Genomic DNA, 26,135 nt, shown 5'->3' with positions numbered 1-26,135 from the left:
TCACCAAGTCTGTCAATATTATACTAAGAGAACAGCTGAGGCAGTATCTAATATTTTCTCTATCATCATACCATGGACTGCGATACAAAAACTCGGAAGTTGAGTCAGAAAACAACTAAGCCAAATTTATTTCACTCCCCTTTTAAAGGAACTCCTAAAGGGGGGACATCAATCCACCAGGACACAGCCCTCCTGTTCCACAGCATCTCTAGCGCAGGGAGCCAGGGACCTCTTGACTGTAGAGATTCACAAGGTGCTTATCATCCTCAGGTTTTGTTTGTTTTTATCATTTAAATACCCAAATTCTGCTTTTCACTGACACAGGCTCACTTTCTGTGTGAACAGCTTTAGTACCACCCTCAGTGTGGGATAAGATTAGCTGTCAACAGCAGTATTAAGCAAACGCTTCCTAAAAATATACTTTAAATAGCAGGGGGTAGGGAGGACGGTAAGGAGAAAACACCACACTAATTTAGCACTTTGGCTCATGCTAATAACTGCCCCCACAAGATTTTCAAGTTTAAAGAACATCATCTTAATGCCCACTTCATGACAATATCTAGCTGATATCTAGCTCACTGGCTAATTTGTGGGGTTGGGGGGCAGACACAAGCAGCAAGGTTATCTCCTTAGCAAAACAAAACAGAACAGCCCACCCATGATTGTCTTCTCAGAGTACACCAGCTACCGCAGTCCTCTGGCCTACAGGACGCCAGCATTTCTGCAGGCACGAGGCCAGGCGCCTGTAGGCACGTAGGATGAGAAGCAGCACAGGACAGAGCAGGGCAAAGTCACCAGCTGCCTACAGTTCAGGAGGCTGGTTTCAACATGGGAGGCATTTTTTTAGCAACCTTTGGCATAAGTGCCTTTCTAACAATTCAATGAAAATATCACTATTCTGCCTTCAGTAAGTTTCTTGGTTTGTTTTACATTTTACTTAGAAACATAAGTTTCAGGCTGATTAGGGAAAGGTATACCACAGTCAAATTTGAGTCACCTTTTGTACATTCTGCCTACTCCCTTTTGCCACTATCTACCTCAAGAAAAAGGAGACTGACCTTTTTAACTCTGGCACAGCAGAAAGACCTCGGCTGGAACCCTGGCTCTACCATTGACTGGCTGTTATAGCCTTGGGTAAGTCACCAAGCCAGTTCCTCAGCCACAGATGGGAACAGAGTCACCACCTTGCAGGACTGTGAGAATGAGGGATATTATGTAAAGTTCCTAATACAGTACCAAGGACACAAAGTTATTATCACCATATCAGCTTCATGCAAAAAAATACCTAAAATCCAAAACTGGCAAAAGAATATTTATGCAATAAATATCCAAAAATCATTTTTAAAGAAGGATACACAAGTCAATCTTATAAGATTCTGAAAACCCTTTCACCGCTTTATTTCTGCAGAAGGGTCAAGGGAGAAGAGAAAATATTCACTTGAATTTGAGGGGTAGCTAAACTGGAAGCAACACAGCAACAACTGTAGGCCTCTAAGGTTCCTCTGATCCAGGAGGGATTGCTGAAACTTCCTTGTTTGGAGATTCAAGAGTTTAATTTTTCCCTAGAGCAAGATTATTCATTTTCACTGGGATAAAAGAATAAAGAACAAACTCAATAGCACCAAATGGGGTTTAACGCAGAAAATAAGGCGAGGCTTCTCCTTTCGAATGCAAATTTTCACATTAAAATATGTTTATAAATCATAGTTGTTTTTCCTCTTGATTCACTCCTTCTCCTTCCCCTAACAGGAGCCCCAGGAGCCTGAAGAGCATGTGCATTACTAACCAGACATCCCATCCAGCCACCCCTTCCAAACTGGGATCCGATTCCTAATGGACTGGCCGAGCTCAGGGCCGCCCTCAGGGACGGGAAGCAGTAACTATGCTCTCAGGGAGAACGGATACTGAGGATGCCACCAGTCAAAGAGTCGCACGCTGTGCACGGGGTCCAGGATGACCTGCACACCCTGTTCACTGCGCGGTTTCCGACCATTATGGACAGGAGAATCTTGGAAGACCAGTCTCACTCGATGATGCCGCATGTCCGTACTCACATTGATAGTAAACTGGAAGGAAAAGTAAAGTCAGCACCCAAATTAAACAGCCTTGTTTTCCCACAGCTCACTCTGAAATGAGACAGTCTAGACAAAATTACACTGGCTAGGCCACAAGAGAATCTCTAAATTATAATACCAACACCTGTGCAAAGATGTAAAAAATTAAGTGATTTTTATAAGTTCTTCTTAGCTTCATATATTTAAACTATGCTAAAGAAAGCCTCTCAAATGGCTGAATAAATTAGGATACATGCACACAGACTACCATCAAAGCCAATTTTTACAGATTGGATTACAGCTGTAAGAGATAAAGGGATTTTGATGAGATCTTGTTGAGCAAGTCAAGCAAGATGCATGAAACACACCTGATCACATTTTTTGTAAAATAAACCACAAAATCTCTAAACATGTTTATGTGTGTGTAGGTCAGCACAGAGTTGTATGAGTATGAAGTACATGGAGTATGTATATAGCTAGGTCATTAACATGGCTTAAGCCAGAGGGAGGGGAGAGGAGCCTACCACAAAAGCAGCATGTGTAACAATATCAATTACACAGAATTACTCAAGAGAGTGGGTGTGTACACGTACATATTAACAGACACGTTACAGGACAGCTCCCAAAAGGTTAACTGGAGTCACAGGATAGTGGAAGTCTAAGTCACCTTTACTCTCTCAATGTATTTATGTATTACTTAAATTCTTTACATGAAGTATACGTTATTTACTTTACCATTAAAAAAAGAATAAAGCTATTTTCAATGTAGAGCGGGAGACCCCACATATGTCTGAACATAAGCCTAAAATACAGCAAAGATAAATTGTGTCAATTCTCCAATTGCCAATCCAGGCTAAAATTTTTTAAGCCTGGAAAATATGCCAGAGCATATCCTAATCTAATTCTTAGCTAAGCCTTGAATAATCAGAGCATCACGCAAAGGACAGAGCTGGTCACCCTAGATTTTAATAATGCATTTATGACACCACATGCACGCCTCAAGGTCCCGACACACAGTCCTCGAGGATAAGCCTCATCATTATCCCTAAGGGGGTGATGTTTCTCAAACATGAATGATCACTATACAGGAGATGCAAAACACTCCCCTTAACCATAGGGAAGGAAACAGAGGTAAAACATTCTCAGACTTAATTAACTTCTCCACAAATCTGTCTGTTCCTAATACACAAGTCTGCTTTCTGACACTATTTTTACTCTTCTTCGAAGATTTCTTCGTCAATGGTTAAAGTTACAAATCTCCTTCAAACCCTAGGGATAGTGAGTCTATGAAAGAGCTGCGCATGGCATCCTGTCCCCACTTACCAGGGTGAATATCATTCCCATGACGATGGGAATAAAGATGAAATTGAGAGTGGTGACCTGCAGCAGGCAGCAGTCCTGGTCCGGGTTAGTGTGAACATCCTCATACTGAATGGGAGGCTGCAACCCTCCCGCACACTTGCTCTTCACTCTAGGGGACTGAAGAGAACTGAGAATTACTTCAATAGCGTAGAGGAAATGTTTATGGCTCTAGGATTCCACCAGTGAAAATCATCCTACAGCTCAACCACAGCTAATGAGATCCATTTCTCTATCATCTCCTCTCTTTATACGTGTATCGGTTTTTACACAAATTGAAGAAAACCTGCCCTTCGAAAGGAGGGGAAACATTTGGACGAGCAGTGTGGCAGTGGGTGTATGCTGCATTTAGATGGCATTTCCTGCCATGTGGCAAGAATGGAAACTTACAGCTCTACCAGAGGCTCCCCAATGTTGTCAGACCCCCAAGAACACTTACTACACACAGGGCTGGAAGCAGAAGCGGCCCGGGAACCCAGGCACCATGAAGCAAGAGTCACAAGCCTCAAAACTCGAGGAATCTCGGCATTCTCTCCCCTGCAGTAATTCTGGCCTCAGCTGAGACACTGCTAAAAAGTCCTATGCGGGACTGCTCACCAATGTCTAAAGGATATCACACAAGGCGGACATCTTTCTCTTTTTTTTGAGGAAGATTAGCCCTGAGCTAACATCCGCCACTAATCCTCCCCTTTTTGCTGAGGAAGACTGGCCCTGAGCTAATATCTGTGTCCATCTTCCTCTACATTATGTGTAGGATGCCTGCCACAGCATGGCTTGACAAGCAGTGCGTAGGTCTGCACCCGGGATCCAAAGGGGCAAACCCCAGGCTACCAAAGCGGAACATGCCAACTTAACTGCTATGCCACCAGGCTGGCCCCAGGGGACATCTTATTAAAAGCAAATTATCAAAGCCAAAATTCTTTCCTAGAACAATGTTTTTGAAAAAAATCAACAGAAAATATGATTTGCTTTAATTACAAACGTCTCTGTAACTTACCTGCCATCAAGTGAGGGATGACTATTTGTATTTGTGATCTGTCTCCTCAGTAGGATACTACGTAGGGAGACAGATGGGAGAAATGAGGCTGCTGAGGACAAGAAGTAAAGAGAAGTCAAAGAGGCCCTCTCTGTGGCCCAGATCTCAGGTGCAGCCCCAGCAACAGGCAGAGACGGAGGAGGAACAGTATCTGCTCTTCTCAGAACAGCCTTTGGCAGTCCTCCTCAGGGCTTCCCCAAATCAACCCAGACATGAAACCACATAAATTACTGTTGTTTACAAATACATTTGCTTTGAACAACAAAAATATTTTTAGGGGCCGGCCCGTGGTATAGTGGTTAAGTTCACATGCTCCGCTTCGGTGCCCCAGGTTCACAGGTTTGGATCCCAGGTGCAGACCTACGCCACTCATCAGCCATGCTGTGGTGGCAACCCACATACAAAATAGAGGAAGACTGGCACAGATGTTAGCTCAGGGCCAATCTTCCTCAGCAACAAAAACACACACACACAAAAGTTTAGGCAAATAACCTCAGTACTTTATAACAAGTTTCCCCATTTTTTCTCACTTTTAAAAAGTCTTCAAATACACAGAAAAGTTAAGAAAATAGTGCAATAAGCTCCTGTGTACCCTCTCCCACTGGGTATTCTGCCATGTTTGCTCCCCCACCTCTCATTTTATATATACACACAGGCATAAATCACGCACATTTCAGGGGATACAAAGCCATTTGAAAGTAACACTGACACTCCACCCTTACTCAGCATGAATAGACACTGACGTATAACCACATCATTATCACACCTAAGAAAATTAACAATTTCATATCATCTAATATCCACAGCATATTCAAATCTGTTTCAAAAATGTCTTTTATAGCTCTCTGTTCCCCAATCCAGGATCCACTCAATGTTTAGTTTTTGCATTAAGCTAATATATCTTTGTGTCCCTTTCATACAGAATAGTTCCTTCTTCCTTTTCTTTTCATGACATTATAAGTTTTGATTTTAATAAGGCAATTTTATGCCTAGTGAAATTTATTAGAACAAGATATTACCTGAAAAGCAAAGAGAAGATACGACTGCATACCTGTTTTTTGAACTTGAAGTTGAACTCCCACATTGGTTCCTGTCTGTTCCCAACAATCTTTCTGCACCAGAAAAGTAAGCACTGTAAGAAGATGAAAATAAATAAAAAATAAATAAATAAAAGACAGAAAAGAAAAAAATCAAAATAAGAAAACAAAAAGTAATAAGCAAAAACCTTTGTTTCATAGCTCTAAAGCCAGCCACAGCCCATGCTGAGATTTTACTTTGGCACAGGTGGAGACCCCCCAATTTGACACTGGTGCAACAGGAAAAGAGACAATCCCAGGGCTATTCAGTAAAGACAAGAGGGACCAATATAAGCCCACCTCAGAGGCTACTGAGGTCAATCCCTATTGTTCTCATCTGTAAAGACAGAAGCATGGTCTCTAGAGACTGGGGCATGCTCTGATTCAGCAGGCCACTCCTCTGTATTAAAGCATAAAGGCAGCCAGTAGCCACCAGGCAAGATGATGACAAAGCCATAAAGCAGGCAGAGATGGCCAGCCCTGTAACAGGGGCACGCCACTCAGGACCTTCTGGGAGCAGACAGCAGTGTGGAAACTACGGAGCTGGGCTGAATTCAGTCTAAGTAAGCCCCTCAGTGAAAGTCAAGCTACAGCTAGGGTTAAGCACAAGAAGTAAGTACCTCCCAGGGGATAAGGGGTGGGTCGTCCGCCGTGCCAGCTGTCCTGCCCTTCAGACATGCCCTGTACGTCCTGCTGTTCCATCAAAAATAATGGGCTTGGCTTTAAGGGGCAAACACTTCTGCTGCCATCACAACGGCTCCAGTGTCCCACACAAGCTATGCTACTGAAAAGAGAGAGAGGGAGAATCACATACGAAAAGCTGGAGTCCAGGAACTGGGACAACTTCCTTAGGCATGCTGGCAACTCCCTGAATGCCATGCGACTGTGGTTAGCAAGTGGCAAGGCCATGCGTGGACACCTGCACTGCAGGTCCCACCTCCTCTTCAGAAGCTCTCCAACAACAAGGCACAAAAGCAGCAGCCAGGTGGCCTGGGCTTACTATCCGGATTAACGCATTACTTATCATGCCACCTTGGCTTTTTATAGTCCACTTTCAAAAAATTAATATACAGTGATAAGAACATGAACACATGGTGTTTTAGAACTAGGCAGTAGCTCTTGCATTGTGCACTGGAGCCGCTAGGATGTGTCAAGCTGGAGGAGTTTGCCCAATGCTGCTCTGCTCCCAGCAACTGATTCACAGCTGGCATGGTCAGCTTTGGGATGATTCCCATCTCACCAGAGTGCGTCTGACACTATCGAATGTTTCTGGGGGAGGGAAACTGTACATGTGAGATGACACTGTCCACTCACATTACAAGCAGAAGCAGCTGCTGGGCGGGATTCCCCTCACCTAGCATCCTACTCCCACCCTATATCCATTTTAAAAAGAGCTCAGCCAGTGGCCCTGACCACCTGTTTGCAACCCTGGGAGAAACCTTGCTGATCTTGGAATCAACAGTACCGTTTTAATCACTATGTATCACATTAGAGCTAAACTAGGAGAGAAGAATCATTGCCTAACATCCGAAGCATAAAAACAAAATACGTGAGAATAGGAAGTACTACAGAACACCAGATTCTGGGTAGGAAAAGAGTAATAACAATTACCCACAAACTCAAAAGATACGAAATTTAGACAATGGTATTAGTTGAATGAGGAAAAAGCTGAGACATGAACTTGCCTAAATAACACTATCTGCTGCGCCAGTCCAGCTTGGCAAAGGTGCACTCACTGGGCACTTCATTGCAGAGGAGAAAGGAGAAAATGGACCAAAGGCTAACAGACCTACTGACAGATCAGAAGAATGCCAGAAACCTGAACACAATGTATGACTATAAACTACTGGGGAAACCTCGAGATACAAGAACCAGCCTAGAACACAAGAAAACTTTTAGAGCACTAAAGTCTATGCGTGGGAGTACCTTACAGTCACTGAAATGGCCCTCCCCAGAGCCTGGCAACAGTGGGCACTTAGCAAATGCTAACGGAATCAAGTCTACACCAGAATCCTTTAAGGAGGTCAGTAAGAAAGAGGAATCCCAGATGTCAAGGTCATGTTAAAAAGAGAAAATCAGTAAGCTGTTCATGTTGTATCTTTGTATCACGATTTAAAGTACCTTTTAAGAATTACAGTTTACATCTACCATTTGAGTTGTGTTCTTCTTTGCCCAAACCATCAAAGCCATGTAAAGTGGTTCAATGTACAGTGCATGAAAATAAATTAAAATGAAGAGAATAAGGAATATGCTACAAGCACAAGAAAGCTTTAAGGTAAGATGACATAAGTCAGACCAGCACAGCAGGAATGTCTTGGAGAAGTGAAAACCTTGAGCCCTGAAAGTTTACATTAGCACCTAGCAGCATGGTACCTATGGCCAGAGCCCTTCCCATCAAGGAAGCCAAGACAAGCCACGATAACAGGCCCACCCTACAACAGCCCATTTGTTAAACCCCAGCACTAATTCTCACTTACTTTGGAATTCTTTAATGTGCTGGGCGTGCTTTCTGGAATGGCTGGATTCTTGGAGATTCGAGCAGCAAATGGCTCATACATATGGTACAGAGATCGGATCACACATGCCCGGAGACAGCGCAGCTTCTCCATGGACTCTGGTCGCAGGCGCAAAGGCAGAGAGGCATCCAGCGTGTAGTGCCTGAAACACGACACATTACTCCTACCAACATGTGACCTGTCTCTCCTGCTCCCGGTGAGCCTCCTAGGACTCCTGGTCTCTGCAGGACTGTACTGCACCATTCCACTGGCCAGCTTATCCCCAGCGCGCGCTCTCTCATTTTCTCTCTCTCTCACACAGACACAGACATCACCATCTCCTTCACTCCTCAGAATTCACAGATACCTTGTAATCCTGCACTTCTCCATTCACTTTAAAATTTTAAATCCTCACTATTTCACCCTAAAAGAAGGGCAAGTCTATGACTTCACACCAGTAAAAGAGACTTCAGTTGCTCAAAAAGAACCTGTACTATGGAAAGGCTGCCAGGTTCTCCTGTCACACATCTCAGCAAGCTCTCTACTCCCTGCTACCTCAACACTCCTTCCCACCACATCCTCACTGACAGCTTACAATCTTCCCTCTAACTGCCCTAACATTCACTCTCTCCTCACCACTACCACTGCACGTAGGGCCGCAAAGTACAAGAACTACATGACACTTCAAGATGACTAGCAAACTTAAGAACCTAATCCAGCTGGAAAGTTAAGTAGATAGACACCTGTAACTTATGAATATTCTAGCTCAGATAAACCTCTGAAGAAAAGTCAAGGACAGTTCTCTTTGAGGCCTGAAGCAAGACTTTTTTCTGAAATGCGATACTGGATGGAGGAGGGGAGGGGGCAACCACAGGGAAGACAATCACCTGGATGAATTAATAATATCAATTTTAAATTAGAGAGGAGCTCAAGGAGTCCAAGGCTAGGCTCACGCCCAGGCCTGGAGCAGAGAAAGTGAAAAGAGGTGCCTATCAGGTAGCAGCTCCGAATCACAAGCAGAAATGAACTCAGCCACACACACAACAAAGTGAGCCCTCGGTGTCGCACCTTCGGTACAACCTGGTCCAAAAGGCAGCAGTACAAGTCACAGTCCAGGCGTTCTTACAAATCAGGGAAAAATTCACAATGTCCTCAGGACGGATATAGGCGGCCAGCAAGAGCCAAATATCCATGGGATATTCTTCTCCTCCAGCCCCATCCAGGTCTTCTGAAACAGAAAAAAGAGTATCACCTTTGACCTTCCATCATACACGTATCTAAAGATTCCCAACCATTCAATTCTCCCAGGGCTTGCACAGTTAAGAGCAAGGTTTTAAACGGGTCGAAGGAAGCCTCTCAAACTCATCGTTTCCTGCTTATTCAAGCTGCTGGAAACCTTGGCTTCCTGCTGCCCAGATGAACAAGTCTTGTTCTTAAGGCCTTTATTGAATAACTATTTACATACTATTTTGAAGTTTTCAAAGTACCTTTGCCTACATTATGCCATTCACCCTAATAATTCTTCAACAGAAATAAGGAACTATTATGGTGCTCTCTTTACTAACCAAAAAACAGAGCCTTGCCTCCTACTCAAGGTATACAGAACTAGGTCTTCTGACTCCAAACTCCAGCTCTGCCCTTGACTCCCCAAAGTCCCATCCACCAAACAGCTTCTTCAGTTCAGTCGTTAAAAAACCTGATTTTAAGATGGAATGAGGAAACCTCAGAGTGCAAACTAAATAAAAAACTAGGGGATGTTACAGTGTGTGTTTTTTTTGCTGGGAAAGATTCGCCCTGAGTTAACATCTGTTGCCAATCTTCCTTTCTTTTTTTTCCCCTCCCCAAAGCCCCAGTACACGATTGAACAGTTGTAAGTCCTACTAGTTCTTCTCCATGAGCCACTGCCACAGCATGGCTACTGACAGACAAGTGGTGTGGTTCCACGCCTGGGAACCACACCCAGGCCACTGAAGCAGAGCACACTGAACTTTAACCACTAGGCCCTCAGGTTTGGCTCGTTACAGTGTTTTCATGATGCAGTAACTGTCTGTAGACATGTTTCCTTTCTGCTAGTTTCTCCAGGTTTCCTTTCCAGTTTGACCTATGACCCTGGCCACAGGTATTCAGTATTCAAAGATACCCTGTGATAATGCAGACCCACCTCCTCCTCCTTCAGATCCCATAGTGTTAATTGTCTCCACCCTGAGGCCCACTACACATCTCAGGTTCAAGTAAAAACTCACACTCCATAAAGACACCTGAATCTGGGCTAACGCTAGCCCTAACCTTTAATTCAGACCTAATCACAGAACTACCCTAAAACCAGTTACCTTTTTTCTCTCTCCTGGGCAAAAAGGCCCTACACCACCTCCCCAAAGGTACCTCTGCTCTTCTAGCTAACTGCTTCCTGCAGCTCTATGACTCAATCAGATTCTTGCATTAGGTTCTTCAAAACAGAGACAAGAGCCTCTGAACCATCATCCTCCTGGTTCCTATCCTTTCTTGTCATCTCCAGTAACCAACCAAGGTTCAGTCTACCAGGTCTGGGCCCCACTGTCTCCCACATTAAATCTCTCCCTGAAAGCAAAGGCAAATGACCATCAGTTTTCCTCCACTGTGAACCATAGGGACTTTTACAAAGCAGAATGCTACTAAAAATTTTCTGTCTTGGGGCTGGCCCCATGGCTGAGTGGTTAGGCTCGCGCGTTCCGCTGCAGGAGGCCCAGTGTTTCATTGGTTCACATCCTGGGCGCAGACATGGCACTGCTCATTAAAGCCACACTGAGGCAGCGTCCCGCATGCCATAGCTAGAAGGACCCACAGCAAGGAATATACAACTATGTACTGGGGGGCTTTGGGGAGAAAAAGGAAAAAAATAAAATCTTTAAAAAAAAAAAATTTTCTGTCTTTAGAGACAAAAATTACTCAGTACTGAAGAACGGTCAGTGTTTTATACATAATTATTAAGAAATTTCTAGGGGCCGGCCCAGCGGTGGAGCGGTTAAGGGCGCACGTTCTGCTTCGGCAGCCCGGGGTTTGCTGGTTCAGATCCCAGGTGGGGACATGGCACCACTTGGCAAGCCATGCTGTGGTAGGCATCCCATGTATAAAGTAGAGGAAGATGGGCACAGTTGTTAGCTCAGGGCCAATCTTCCTCACAAAAAGAAGAAGACTGGCAGTGGATGTTAGCTCAGGACTAATCTTCCTCAAAAAAAAAAACAATAAATAAATTAGAAAAAAAAGAAATTTCTAAACGTAGGAAATGGAACGTAACGGAAATCTTCATGGAAATAAGCCATGATTGACATAAAGAATTTTGATAGGCATAGGTTAAGAGGAAAAATATTCCAAGCAAAATAAACAGCTAACATGAAGCCTACACACTTAGAAAAACAAGACACATGTGAGGGCAACAAAGAGACAAGTCTAACAAGAATTGATATTAAAAATTACTACTAACTTTTTTAGACTTGCTAATGGTTTCTTTTTTAAGAGTATTTACCTTTTGGAGATAACTATCCAAATATTTACAGATAATAACAGGATATCTGTAAATTGTTTCAAAATAACCCTGTGTGTGTGTGTACATGCGCGCACGCACGCGCACATGTCTTGGGGTGGGGAAGAGGTGGCTATAACTAACAAGACAGGAAATAAGTGTTGGAGAGGATACAGAGAAAAGGGAACTCTCACACATTGCTGGTGGGAGTGCAAACTGGGCCAGGAGTGGTTGAAACAAAAACGGCCATGAGTTGATCATTGTTGAAGCTGCATAATAGCTACACAGGATTCATTATACTATTCTCTCATCTTTTGTATATGTTTCATTAAAAAGAAGCTAAAGGAAAGAAGAGGCAAAAGACAAGACTAGTTTGACTAGAATAAAGAATCCAACGAGGGTAAAGTGGAACAAGGAAGTAAAAGACGAATTATAGCTAAGAGTGTAAAAGCCACAAATCATCTATCTAATAAGAGAGTGGTATCCTGAATATACAAAGAACTCTTACAACTCAGTAAGAAAAACATACTTCAATTTATGGGCAAAAGATTTGAATAGACATTTCTCCAAAGAAGATATACAAATGGTCAAACAAGCACATGAAAAGATGCTCAACATCATTAGCTATCAGAGAAATGCAAATCAAAACCATGAGCTACGACTTCACATCCACTAGGATGGCTATAATTTAAAAAGTCAGACAATAACAAGTGTTGGCCAGGATATGGAAAAACCAGAACTCTCATATATTGCTGGTGGGAATAAAAATGGAAACTTGAGGGAAGATGGAACGCTTCCTAACACATTCTACAAGGCCAGTATCACTCTGATACCAAAGCCTGACAAGGACAACACAAAAAAGGAAAACTACATGCCAATATCGCTGACAAACATAGATGCAAAAATCCTCAACAAAATATTGGCAACCCAAATACAGCAATACATCATGATTTATACCAGGGACACAGGGATGGTTCAACATCTGCAAATCAATCAACATGATACACCACATTAACAAAATGAGGAATAAAAACCACATGATCATCTCAATAGACACAGAGAAAGCATTTAACAAGATCTAACAGCCATTTATGATAAAAATTCTTAACAAAATGTGGATAGAAGGAAATTACCTCAACATAATAAAGGCCATATATGACAAACCCACAGCCAACATCATACTCAATGGGGAAAAACTGAACGCCATCCCTCTGAGAACAGGAACAAGACAAGGATGCCTACTATCACCACTCTTACTCAACACAGTACTGGAGGTTTTGGCCAAAGCAGTTAGGCGAGAGAAAGAAATAAAAGGAATCCAAACAGGGAGTGAAGAAGTGAAACTCTCGCTGTTTGCAGATGACATGATCTTATACATAGAAAACCCTAAAGAATCCATGGGAAAACTATTAGAAATAATCAACAACTACAGTATTAGAAATAATCAACAACTACAGTAAAGTTGCAGGGTACAAAATCAACTTACAAAAATCAGTTGCATTTGTATACTCTAATAATGAACTTACAGAAAGAAAACTCAAGAATACAATTCCATTTACAATCGCAACAAAAAGAATAAAATATCTAGGAATAAATTTAACCAAGGAAGTGAAGGACTTATACAATGAAAACTCTAAGGCGTTTGATAGAAATAGTTAATGACATAAAGAGATGGAAGGAGATCCCATGCACATGGATTGGAAGGATAAAAATAGTTAAAATGTCCATACTACCCAAAGCAGTCTACAGATTGAATGCAATCCCAATCAGAATCCCAATGACACTCTTTACAGAGATAGAACAAAGAATGCTAACATTCATATGGGGCAACCAAAGACCCCGAACTGCTAGAGCAATCCTGAGAAAAAAGAATGCTGGAGGCATCACAATCCCTGACCTCAAAATGTACTACAAAGCCATAGGATCAAAACAGCATGGTACTGGCACAAAATCAGGCACACAGGTCAATGGAACAGGACTGAAAGCCCAGAAATAAAACCGCACATCTACGGACAGCTAATCTTCAACAAAGATGCCAAGAACATACAATGGAGAAAAGACAGTCTCTTCAATAAACGGTGTTGGGAAAACTGGACAACCACTTGCAAAAGAATGAAAGTAGACCATTATCTCACGCCATACAGAAAAATAAACTCAAAATGGATCAAAGACTTGAAGTCCTGAAATCATAAAACTTCTGTAAGAAAATATAGGTAGTACACTCTTTGATATCCAACTTGAAAGGATCTTTTCAAATACCATGTCTTCTCAGAGAAGGGAAACAAAAGAAAAAATAAAGTGGGACTTCATGAGACTAAAGAGCTTCTGCAAGGCAAAAGAAACTAGGATCAAAACAAAAAGACAGCCCACCAACTGGGAGAAAATATTTGCAAATCATATATCTGACAAGGGGTTAATCTCCAAAATATATAAGGAACTCAAACAACTGAACAACAAAAAAACAAACACTTGGATCAAAAAATGGGCAGAGGACATGAATACACATTTTTCCAAAGAAGATACACAGATGGCCAATAAACACATGAAAAGATGTTCAACATCACTAATCACTAGGAAAATGCAAATCAAAACTACACTAAGATACCACCTACACCTCTTAAAATGGCTATAATCCAAAGACTAAAAATAACAAATGTTACAGAGGGTGTGGAGAAAAGGGAACGCTCATACACTGCTGGAGGGAATGTAAACTGGTGCAGCCACCATGGAAAACAGTATGGAGATTACTCAAAAAACTAAAAATAGAACTACCCTATGACCCAGCTATCCCACTACTGGGTATCTATCCAAACAACTTGAAATCAACAATCCAAAGTGACCTATGTACCCCTATGTTCACTGCAGCACTATTCACAGTAGCCAAGACTTGGAAGCAACCCAAGTGCCCATCAACTGATGATTGGATAAAGATGTGGTACATACATACAATTACAATGGAATACTACTCAGCCATAAAAAAAGACAAAAATCATCCCATTTGCAACAACATGGATGGACCTGGAGAGTATTATGTTAGGTGAAATAAGCCAGACTGAGAAAGACAAACACCATAGGACTTCACTCATACGGGGAATATAAACAAACACATATACAAAGAGAACAGTTCCTCACACATTCAGAAATACGGAAATGCAAATGCCTTCTGTTTACAGGGGAAGGCAGGGTGGGGGTGGGTACAGGGGTGAAGGGGAGCACTTGTAAGGGGAGAGAAAAGAAATAATGTACAAGTGAAACTTCACAATGATGTAAACTATTATAAATTCAATTTAAAAAAAAAAGCTTTCACTATAGCTGGGACAGTTTATCTGTAACATCCATTCAATAAGGGTACACCGTATGGACAAACTCCTGCTTGTAGGAAAAAAATGGAAACTTGAGAAAACAGTTTGGCAACTCCTCAAAAGTTAAACATAAAGTTACCAGTGATCCAGCAATTTCACTCCACCCAAAAGAAATGAAAATATATGTCTACGCAAAAACTTGTCCTTGAGTGTTCATAGCAGCATTATTCAGAATAGCCCAATAAAAAGGAATGAAGTATGATACATATGCTACAATACGAACTTTGAAACATTACGCTAAGTGAAACAAGCTAGACACAAAAGACCACATATGATATGATTCCATTTATATGACATGTCCAGAACAGACAAATCTATAGACAAAAAGTAAATTACCAGTTGCATGAGGGGAGCAGACAGGGGAAGGTCGGGAGGGAATGAGGAATGATGCTAATAGGTTTGGGGTCACAGAAAAATTCTAAACTTAGATCATGTTGATGGCTGCACAACTCTGTGAAAGGATTAAAACCAGTGAATCATACATGTCAAAGGAATGAATTTTATCTCAAAGATGTTTAAAAAATCTGTAGGCTGTTCTGTGGAATGTGTCCAAAAACAAACAAAAAACACAAAATAAATGTCTAATAGAATGGTGATCATGAGTAGGGACTTCAAGCAAGAAATTAAGGAACAAAGAAGTACGAGGAATGTCAATATTAATTTTGGGGTTCTGGAAAAGAGTAGTACCACTGACAATAATTCCAGTAATTGCAAAGCAACATCAGTTCATTAACTTATTGATTATTTCAACATATTTTAACAAATACAAATATCTGTTCTGATTCTCAAATAGAAGTAAAAGTTCTGGTAGATCTGAGACCCAAAATATACATATTATTTATTACATTAGCATTAGCTTCCCCCTTACTCTAGCTGATCATCAGAACCACGCTAGCTTTCAAAATAACTATTCTGGGATAGTTAGACAGCTGGAGTCTGATTCATTAAGTTTGGAACAAACCACTGAACGATGGTATGGCACATGACATACTGTTATTTATTTTTCTTTGTTTCCTTTGTGTAAGTTTTATCACTACTAAGATAAAGTATCACATACTTTTCTACTTCCCAAAGTACTTATTAGACATAAAGCAGACGTTAATAACTGCAGAGCACTTAAAAACCCATAATAATACACAACTTTAGCTGACATTAAACTGGTAATATACAATCCACATATTTGGGAAAACCTTTTTCGTCATGTCTCTGCTTCCTCATACATTCAGAAATGCAGAAATGCAAATGCCTTCTGTTTACATGTTGCCACTTGGGTTCTTACCTGATACTGACATCTTCCCTGATAATCAATGAGTGGCTGTTACAGTTGAGTTCACAGCTCCAGGAATCTGACTCTTCCCAATCTCCTTTCCTCTCACACGTAGACAAAAGTAGAAAGCCCTGCTATATTGCAGCCTGTCTCACTACTGTGACCCAAACTCTGATTCTCCACTGGTATCATCTCTCATGCTACTGAGAAAGTGACAGCTTCCAGTTATCACCACAGGCAAGCTTAACAAGCCAAGCGAGCAAGCCCGGTACCTTTGTGCCTCTTGCTTTTCTTTTTTCTGGAGGCAGTTCTCTCATGGATGCTCTCCTCCTGGGCATCCATCTCATCACTGCTGTCCATGATGTCACAAGGCTCACCGGCCCCAGAAAGAGCTTCCACTGCCGGAACCTGGGAGGCTTCCAAGCCACAAAGAGATTTTACTAGAAGAAAATAAGGGGAGAATGAGATGGCAGAGTCCTACCCAGAAATATGAGCGGCTTAGGCAGATATCAGCATCCATGAGGGAAAGGGGAAAAAAAGCAAAAGCAGTGTGAGAATCAAGTGAAGAAAGCTGAGAATCTAAAGAGAAAAATATCATAGCATTTTAAATTCCAAAAATCAGAAAACAATGGGCAATGTGACTCCAAATTTGCAGAAACTAACTCTTTAACAGTGCCAACTCCAGGCCGGAAGCAAAAGGGAGTGCATTATTCTTCCACTATAAATCCTGCAGGATAAAAACAAACGCTGAATGCTACCCTTATTTGCATAAATTCTGAGGACCAAAGTCTGAGAGGAACTGAATCCAATTTAACCCTGTTCCTGGGCTGGAGACAGCAGGGTCCTAAAAACACAGGTATCAGGGACCCGTGAGTAAAAAGCTTGCTAGTAAGAGACTTGGGGGGGGAAAAAAGAATACTTCAAGGTTACTACGCAAAGAAGCAAACTGCAGAATAAGTGGAGGAGAACGTGTAAATTACAGAAAAAGACTAACAACTAAGAAGAAAGCAGTGGAAACTATGGGAGAGTATGCGGACGTTTATCGATGCAAGGATAGAAAGCGTTACAGCTACTGCTCTTGGCTAGTGTTCCCCCCTACACCGTGTGAGCACCCATCGAGGAGAGCAGCACGTTCACGGGGAGATGCCCGAAGGGTGCAAGAACAGGGAGCGAAGCGGAAAACGAAGACGGACGTCTGTCCTCACGGCCTGAGGCCGAGACCCTGGTCGGAAGCCTACCTTCCTGCTGGACAGCGTTGGCCACGGCTTTCTTGACCCGTCCGGACCTCACAACGGCCGGATCCGAGTTGGCGTAGTCGGCCACGGTAACTGCAACACAGCACCAGGCTCGCGGGAGGAGGCCTCTCCCCGGGTCCCTCGCTGCCCTGCGCCCCGCAGGCCCAGCCCCCCGCAGTCCCGCCGCCCAATGCCCCGCAGGTTCGGCCTCCGCCGCCCCGCGCCCCGAGCCCCGCAGTCCCAGTCCTCCGCCACCCGGCGCCCCGCCGCCCCACAGGCCCGGGCCCCTACCACCCAGCGCCCCATAGGGCACCCCGCCGCCCCGCATCCCGCAGGCCCGGCCCCCGCCGCCCCGCAGGCCCGCACCCCGCCGCCCAGCATCCCGCAGGCCAGCGCCGTCCCGTGCGCCCGCACCCCGCCGCCCCGCACCCCGCCGCCCTGCGCCCCGCCGCTCCGTAGGCCCGGCCCCCGCCGCCCCGCACCGCAGAGGCCCGCGCCGCCCCGCGCGCCCGCGCCCAGCAGGCCCGGCCGCCGCCGCCCCGCGCCCCGCACCCCACCACCCCGCAGGCCCGGCCCCCGCCGCCCCGCACCGCAGAGGCCCGCGCCGCCCCGCGCGCCCGCACCCCGCAGGCCTGGCCCGTGCCGCCCCGCGCGCCCGCACCCCGTAGGCCCGGCCCCTGCCGCCCCACGCCCCACACCCCACCACCCCGCCGGCCTGGCCCGTGCCGCCCCGCGCCCCGGCGCTCCGCCGCCCCGCAAGCCCGTACCCCGCCTCCTCGCGCCCCGCAGCCCCGCACCCCCCGCCCCCGCCGTCCCGCAAGCTCGAACCCCGCCTCCTCGCACGCCGCCCCGCGTCCCGCACCCCGCAGGCCCGGCCCCGCCGCCCCACAAGCTCGCACCCCGCAGGCCCGGCCCCCGCCGCCCCGCAAGCCCGCGCCCACCTCGACCGGAGCAGGCGTCCTGGGCCCGGAACTTGAGTCGCTTCCCTCTCTTGGGCATGGCGCCCGCGTCGGGGCGAGGCCGGCCTAGTGGGCCGGGACCCCGGGCCATGTCTCGGGCCGCAGAGCCGGCTCCGGGAGCCGCCGGCCAGCTCCACCCGGCTCCGCGGCCATCCCGCACCGAGGCCGCAGCTCTCGCGGGAACGTAGGCCGGGCTCGGCGTCGCGTCGGCGGGCGACGCCCCTCTTCGGAAACCAATCAGGGCCTGGTCTGGGAGTGCGTCATCATCTAGCGCCCACGGTCACCTGCGAGCAGCGTCCGTTACGGTGGGTCGCCGCTGTTCGGGGCGGGGTGGGTTTTCGCGGTTCCCCTTGTAGGACGGTCGGCGTCCCAGATCCGGAGCGCGCATTCGCGCGGGTCGACACCGAATATACATCCACGTCTCCCCGGTGTTCCTGCTGCCGCCTCTCTCCACACTGCGGGCTCACTTCGGCCCCAGCGCACGGGCGTCGTCGTCCCGGTGCCCCGTCTCTGTCCACACTGCGGGCTCACTTCGGCCCCAGCGCACGGGCGTCGTCGTCCCGGTGCCCCGTCTCTGTCCACACTGCGGGCTCACTTCGGCCCCCGCTCGCGGGCGTTGTTCTCGTGCTCCGTCTCTCAGGCCGCACAGACTGAGCGCCTGCTGTGCCAACATGGGTTTGTAAGACTCATACAAAAGCTTTATATTTCTGAATTCTCGAGACATGGGAGGGGGTTTTAAAACGTTATCTACCACCATCCTCTGAGCAATATACTAGAAGGACAGATGAGGAAAGAATACTGTCTTTCCTTTGTATTGAGAGAGAAAAGGTCACTGACGGAAGGTTCCAGAACCGTGAGGGAGCAGGACCCTGGGCTCGTGTCACCGGTGTGAATAAGAAGTTATTTGGTGTCCCGAGTTATGTTCTTTGTCCAAACGTCCTTGCCCCTCCCAAAAGGTGCTAATCCCTGGCTTGAGGAGCATGGCCCTTAGGGACCAGGTATCCAACCTGCTGGATCCTCCAAAAAGCCACCCTAAGGTATTTGGAAGGAAAGAGACTCCTACTTTAATCTAATTACCTGGTACATAGAAGTTCATTAGGAACAAACCACTAGCCTCTCACTAGTATAACAGACTATTACCAGAGGTTCACGCTAATAGGTGAATTAGTTAGGAATTATAATTGAAGCTGAATATAATTGATTATAATAGTGAACTATTCAAAATTTATTTAGTCATAACATGAAGCAAGGGTCTAATAGACTGTTAACTAAAAGAAAATTGTTTCAAATAGTTTTTCCCTGTATACATAGTTCATGTTTGGAGTCAAGTTCAAAAGGCAGCCAGTAAGCACCAAGACTTTTCACCTCACATTGTTATCAATAAAAAATTCCTAAGACCCACCTGCCTGTAGATTTCTGCTCATGTGGCGCCCTGTTGAAAACACTCAGGCATTTGGACTCTGGAGGAAACCATGGGTGCAGAGGACATAAACCGTATTAATATGCCGTCACTATCGCAAACTTGAAGGTTTTAAGTGAAATGTTCTCTCATTTTCAACAGTATAATAATTATTTTAATGCATTGGAATGAAAGAAATGCTAATCCCAAAGCTGTTTATTTCATCTTTTAAGATTCCAAGAATGAGAAGGTCTTAAGCAAGGCCCCTCAGGCTCTTAAGTCCCTTGGCTACTGTAGTGGAGCAGAACACCAGTAGAACTTTTATTCTACCTTTTATTAAAAAGCAACAGCTTCTAGTTAATGGCACTGTTAGCTTCCAGACCCAAAGATACAGGTCCTATCTAGAAAGACAAGTTGTAAAAGTTACTGAAAGAGCTGTTATATTTAAATGCAAGTGGCGTAGGGCTGGCCTGGTGGCACAGCGGTTAAGTGCGCACATTCTGCTTCGGTGGCCCGGGGTTTGCCGGTTCAGATCCTGGGTACAGTACAGACGTGGCACCACTTGACAGGCCATGCTGTGGCAGGTGTCCCACATATAAAAAGTGGAGGAAGATGGGCACAGATGTTAGCTCAGGGCCAGTCTTCCTCAGCAAAAACAGGAGGATTGGCAGCAGTTAACTCAGGGCTAATCTTCCTCAAAAAAAATAAAATAAGATAAAATAAATGCAAGTGGCATCTAGTTATTAGTCTAGCTATTAGGAACAAGGTGGAAGGAGAATGTTATCCTAAAATTTTTGTGCTCAACAAGGTGGAAAATTTGAGGACAATACATGAATACATATAGCATTAGGATGCTATCTTTCTAGATTATATCTGTCCTACTGTTTTGGTATTAAATTGTCCTTTATTTTGTGCTAATAGTAAATGGTGTTGGTGGTGTTGGTGGTGTTGCTTTTTAAAGTTCTTTCTTGTCGAAACCTAAAGGTGGAAAGTCAACATTGTTTGCCAGAATCTTCTTTTAAATTTTAATGGCCTGTGAAATCCTAAAGCCTAGGAACCACTGCCTTGGAGGCATTGGAAATTATTCCTTCTGATTTTAAGAAATACATAACAGAATTTCATATTAGAGGCCATATAGTATAATAGAGCAATATAGAAAAGTAATAAAGAGTGTGAAGACTCACCAGTTCACAAAGTATCTCTTCCACTTATTATTTGTGTGACCCTGGAAAAGTACTTAATTTCCCTGGACCTCAGTTTCCTTGTCCATAAGTTAAAGATAATAATAACACCTGCTTCATAGAATTATTGAAATAATTAAATTAATCCATGAGAAGTGTTTAAAATAACAGTAATTACTCAATGAACGTCAGCTTTTATTATTGTTACTGAACCAGGTTCCTTTCCCTGCAGCCCAGAAAGCCAAACACCGAGATGACAAGATTGCAGCAGAGAGAAGGTTTAATCACAAGGCAACCAAGTGAGGAAACAGGAGAACACGTCTCAAATCCACCCCCCAAAAATGGGGACTCAGGGATATTTATGGGGTAGGGGATAAGCTGGTCTGAAGTGTGGAGACGGATGATTGGAGGTGAGGTAATTGATGGTCTGCAGAAACGTAGTCAGACTCCATGCCTCTTCATAAGGACGTCTGGTCACAAAATAGTGGTGTTAGCATGATCTGAGGGTGGAGTTTTTAGCCTCTCGACATCAAAAGGTCACTTATCGCACATCTGCATGGGCCTGGTTGATGGGTTGGTGATCTCAACCAGCCTGAAGTGGACAAGGGGTCCTAATTCGTGAAATACAGTTCAAACACCCATTACCATGGTGACCCAGGCTCCAGGGAGATGTTATCTATCGGAGCCCAGTGGGAGTCAGGTAGCTTACTGCCTAAGCAGCACAGTTAACAATGGGCAGGGGAACAACTGAAAGCTATAATCAGTAATTGCAAAAAGGAAAAGAAACTTTAGTTACTAGCTACTTAATCATCAGTGGCTAACTGTTTGCCAGTTTCATTATCGTGGTGGTGGTGGTGGTAATTAAAATTGTAGTGATTCTTGTTATTGGAAGACACCTTAAGTGACTAAATCCTCTTTGCTTCTGAAGAGAGAAAACATGGGGAAATCAGAAGCAAGACATCCCCTTCTAGTTGGTTAATTTGCTAGAAGAATAGTTGATATTTACCGAGTACTTATCATGCAAGTGGCAGAGCCAGAATGCAAACTGAGGACTGTCTGGCTTCAAAGCCCATATATAAAATTACCGAACCGTGCTACCTCTAAAATGAAGGAAATCATACTAAAGCTTTGCTTTTGAATAGTATTAATAACCTAAACAGATGTGGAGTCAAACAATGGCTAAGATAAATGGCTAAGAAAATCCACAAGACAGAAAACAAACTGAAATACTACTTCAACAGTGAATTTCCACGATGTGCCAAAGCCTTGGACAAGGTCTGAGAAGAATATGATTCAAAATAAGATTCAGTGGCACTAGAAAAAGTATGTTAATTAAATCTACAGAAAACTATTTGTGACTACCTTTTTAAATACCTTATAAAATATATGGTAAAATGGTTTAGTTAAGTTCAGATAGAAACTGGGTGTCTTTCAGTTAAAAATAATAATAACAGAGTAGTGTAGAAACAGAGCTCAGATTCTAGAAACAGATGTCTGAGTTTGAATCCCCGTTCTTCCTCTTAATAGCTACATGACCTTGTAGGTGAGGGGGAAAAACCCTTTTTCCTCTACCTCCTTAGGTTCTGTGTCTGGAACCCTATAAATTAAAATAAAAGACAGATTAACAGGAGGGAAAAAAACAGTTTATGTGTGCAACATGCATACACTCAGGAGGCCTCAGTGATGAGTAACTCAGGTGATTAGAATTGGGGGTTTGTATACCATCTTAATAGGTGAAGGAGAGGAGGAGAAAGGCATTTATGGGAAAACAAATGACTTTTTGGAAAGATAAATGGGTTTTCAGGAGAACAAACAGGAGACAAGAAAGTTCGTAACAATGTTTTTGTATCTTGGTCTGAGTGGTCTCTTCGTCTCCTTCTGGCCTATAAAGTTTCCCTAAATAAGGGATTTGGGGGTAGGTTATTATTTTGTTTGTGTTCCCCCTTCTGGGAGTAGATTTACCCTGAAAAGGAATTTGTGGTAGCCTTATTTCTCAGAAGTTGCTGCTTTTTGTCAATAAGGGAAGCTCTGACAAGGCTTCTTTTTTTTCTTGCATCTGTTGCATCTCAAAAGTCTTTAGCATAAAATAATCTTTATACCAAAGTGACGTATTTTGGGGTGGCACATTCTAATCTCCTTCAACTTCGAGCAAATTACTTAATCTAACAAAATTCAGTTTCCTTAAAACCAGGAACAAAATGAAAAGACAACCCACCAGCTGGGAGAAAATATTTGCAAATCATGTATCTGACAAAGGGGTTAATCTCCAAAATATATAAAGAGCTCACACAACTCAACAACAACCAAAAAACCCGGGGCCAGCCCTGTTAAGTTTGCGCTCCACTGCGGCAGCCCAGGGTTTCACCACTTCAGATCCTGGGCACAGACATGGTACTGCTCATCAAGCCATGCTGAGGCGGCATCCCACATGCCACAACTAGAAGGACCCACAACTGAAAATATATAACTATGTACCAGGGGGCTTTGGGGAGAAAAAGGAAAAATAAAATCTTTAAAAAAAAAAAACCAATCAAAAAATGGGCAGAGGATATGAACAGACATTTTTCCAAAGAAGATATACAGATGGCCAACAGGCACATGAAAAGATGTTCATCATCACTAATAACTAGGGAAATGCAAATCAAAATTACAATGAGATATCACCTTACACCCATTAGAATGGCTATAATCACCAAGACAAAAAATAATAAATATTGGAGAAGATGTGGAGAAAACGGAACCCTCATACCTGCTGCGGGGAATGCAAACTGGTGCAGCCAGTATGGAAAACAGTATGGAGATTTCTCAGAAAATTAAAACTAGAAATACCATACAACCCAGCTATCTCACTACTGGGTATTTATCCAAAGAACTTGAAACCAGCAATTCCAAGAGACTTATGTACCCCTATGTTCATTGCAGCATTATTCACAACAGCCAAGAAGTGAAAGCAACTGAAGTGCGCGTTGAATGATGATTGGATAAAGAAGATGTGGTATACATATACAATGGAATACTACTCAGCCATAAAAAAGGCAAAATCATCCCATTCACAACAACATGGATGGACCTGGAGGGTATTATGTTAAGCAAAATAAACCAGACAGGGAAAGACAAACACCATTTGACTTCACTCATATGTGGAAGATAAACTAACACGTGGACAAAGAGAATAGTAGTTATCAGAGGGGAAGGAGGTCAGGGGTGAGCATAAGGGGCGAAGAGGCATATTTATATAGTGACTGACAAATAATATTGTATAGTGGAAATTTCACAATGTTATAAACTATTATGACCTCAATAAAAAAATAAAATAGGGGCCGGCCCCATAGTGGAGTGGTTAAGTTTGCACGCTCTGCTTCAGCAGCCCAGGGTTTCGCTGGTTTGGATCCTGGGTGTGGACATAGCACCGCTTGTCAGGCCACGCTCAGGCAGCGTCTCATGTGCCACAACTAGAAGGACCCACAACTAGAATGTACAACTATGTACTGGGGAGATTTGGGGAGAAAAAGCAGAAAGAAAAAAAAAAGAAGAAGACTGGCAACAATTGTTAGCTCAGGTGCCAATCTTTAAAAAAAAAAAAAAAAGAATTCAGTTTCCTTATCTATAAAATGGGCTTAAAAATGGTATTCAATTTATAGAGCTGTTGTGAGAAATAAATGAAAGCTCTTTGCCCAGCACCTGGTGCATAATAAGCACTAAATAAACATTAGCTATTATTATTTGCTGCACTTAGAACTAGAAATATATTGGTTTGAATCAGTAATTCTCAACCTTGGCTGCACAATAGACTCCCTGGTGGAATTTTATGAAGAACCAGTGACCTAGCCCCACACTCAAAGGCTCTTATTCAGTAGATTTGAGATGGGGCCTGGGCACCCACTTTTTTTTAAATAAAAACATGGATAACTTTATCTTCATCCCAAATACAGTCATGCACCACATGACGTTTCAGTCAATGACGGACCACATATGCAACAGTCATCCCATAAGATAATTGAGCTGAAAAATTCCTATCATCTAGTGATGTTGTAGCCATGGTAACATCATAGCACAACACATTACTCACGTGTGTGGTGATGCTTGTGAAAACAAACCTAGTGTACTGCCAGTCATGTAAAAGTACAGCACATACAATTATGTACAGTACATAAACTTGATAATAAGTGACTGTCACTGGTTTATGTATTTACTATACTTTTTATCATTAGTTTAGTGTACTCTTTCTACTTATAAAAAAGTTCACTTTTAAACAGCGTGCTATGTTATGCCAGCAGCAGCCTCAGACATCTCATGTTTACCACATCTCTTGATTGCATCATTTTCTCTTGTGTTTGATTTATTTTCATGTTGTTTTGTTCATCATGGCCCCTAAGTGTACAAAATCCACTGCTAATGTTGCCGATAAGAGACCATGTCAAGCGATTGACCTAAACATGAAATTAAAAGTGATTAAGGGCTACGAAGGTGGAAATCAGTGATGCTTATTCCTTGCTAGTCAGGCGTGTGCCACTCCACCATAGCTACAGTCTTGAAGAACAGGAACAAAGTGATGGTTATTCCTTGCTAGTCAGGCGTGTGCCACTCCACCATAGCTACAGTCTTGAAGAACAGGAACAAAGTGATGGAAGCTGTCAGAGGATCTGCCTCATTGAAGGCGATGAGACGAACGAAAATTCAGCAAGGGCCTGCAACAGACTTGGAGACACTTCTAACGACCTGGATTAAAGACCCGACACAGAAGCCTGTCCCTCTCAGCACCATGATGATCATGGCCAAAGCAAAAAGTTTGCGATGTTAAAAGAAAGGTTGGACACGACTATGATGTGGAATTTACTGCTAGCTCTGGGTGGTTTAAACAATTTAAGAATCATTACTCATTACATAATGTGAAAGTGAGTAATGAGTCTGTGAGTGCTGATGTAAAGGCAGCTGAAGAATTTTTGCAAACTCTAGATAAGCTAATTGTGGAGGAAAATTACTTTCCAGAGCAAATACTCAGTATGGATGAAACCTCCTTATTCTGGAAAGGGATGCCTGAGAGGACTTTTATCCATAAGGAAGCCAAGTCAATGCCAGGTTTCAAGGCTTTTAAGGACAGGATAACAGTCTTGCTTGGCGGCAATGTTGCAAGCTACAAATTGAAACCCTTCATGATCTGGCACAGTGGGAACGCCAGGGCCTTCAAGCATATCAGTCAGCACACACTGCCA

The 26,135-nt window shown here is 43.7% G+C and overlaps 2 protein-coding genes across 26 annotated transcripts in view; one reads left to right on the top strand and one right to left on the bottom strand.

The window, feature by feature from the left end:
- Positions 1–1,369: 1,369 nt before the first annotated feature.
- TMEM183A (transmembrane protein 183A) lies at positions 1,370–18,671 on the bottom strand. 2 transcript variants are annotated; one of them, XM_008526496.2, is made up of 8 exons: positions 18,325–18,671; positions 17,387–17,476; positions 16,421–16,588; positions 9,089–9,248; positions 8,003–8,183; positions 5,501–5,581; positions 3,378–3,533; positions 1,370–2,066 (listed from the first exon to the last, which is right to left on the bottom strand). In XM_008526496.2, exons 1-8 carry the CDS (start codon positions 18,431–18,433, stop codon positions 1,881–1,883), a joined length of 1,131 nt encoding a protein of 376 aa, XP_008524718.2. In that variant the 5' UTR covers positions 18,434–18,671; the 3' UTR covers positions 1,370–1,880. The 2 variants fall into 2 exon arrangements, with proteins under 2 accessions (XP_008524718.2, XP_070458392.1); XM_070602291.1 differs by having other exon boundaries at positions 9,089–9,245; positions 18,325–18,554.
- The window catches only part of LOC103555117 (alpha-1,3-mannosyl-glycoprotein 4-beta-N-acetylglucosaminyltransferase C-like), a 43,353-nt gene continuing 35,801 nt past the window's right edge, over positions 18,584–26,135 (top strand). For 6 of the 24 annotated variants that reach the window (XM_070602277.1, XM_070602275.1, XM_070602271.1 and 3 more), the window contains exons 1-2: positions 18,817–19,021; positions 21,155–21,221. The gene's annotated coding sequence lies outside the window, so the exon portion shown is untranslated. Of the gene's footprint in view, positions 19,022–21,154; positions 21,222–26,135 lie in introns of all 24 variants that reach the window. The other 18 variants (XM_070602266.1, XM_070602279.1, XM_008526495.2 and 15 more) reach the window with 9 other exon arrangements.

The sequence above is a fragment of the Equus przewalskii genome, chromosome 31 (assembly GCF_037783145.1).
Source record: "Equus przewalskii isolate Varuska chromosome 31, EquPr2, whole genome shotgun sequence".
Classification (NCBI taxonomy): Eukaryota; Metazoa; Chordata; class Mammalia; order Perissodactyla; family Equidae; genus Equus; species Equus przewalskii.
Note: the sequence above shows the minus strand (reverse complement) of the source record. Positions and strands in the feature narration are given on the sequence as shown.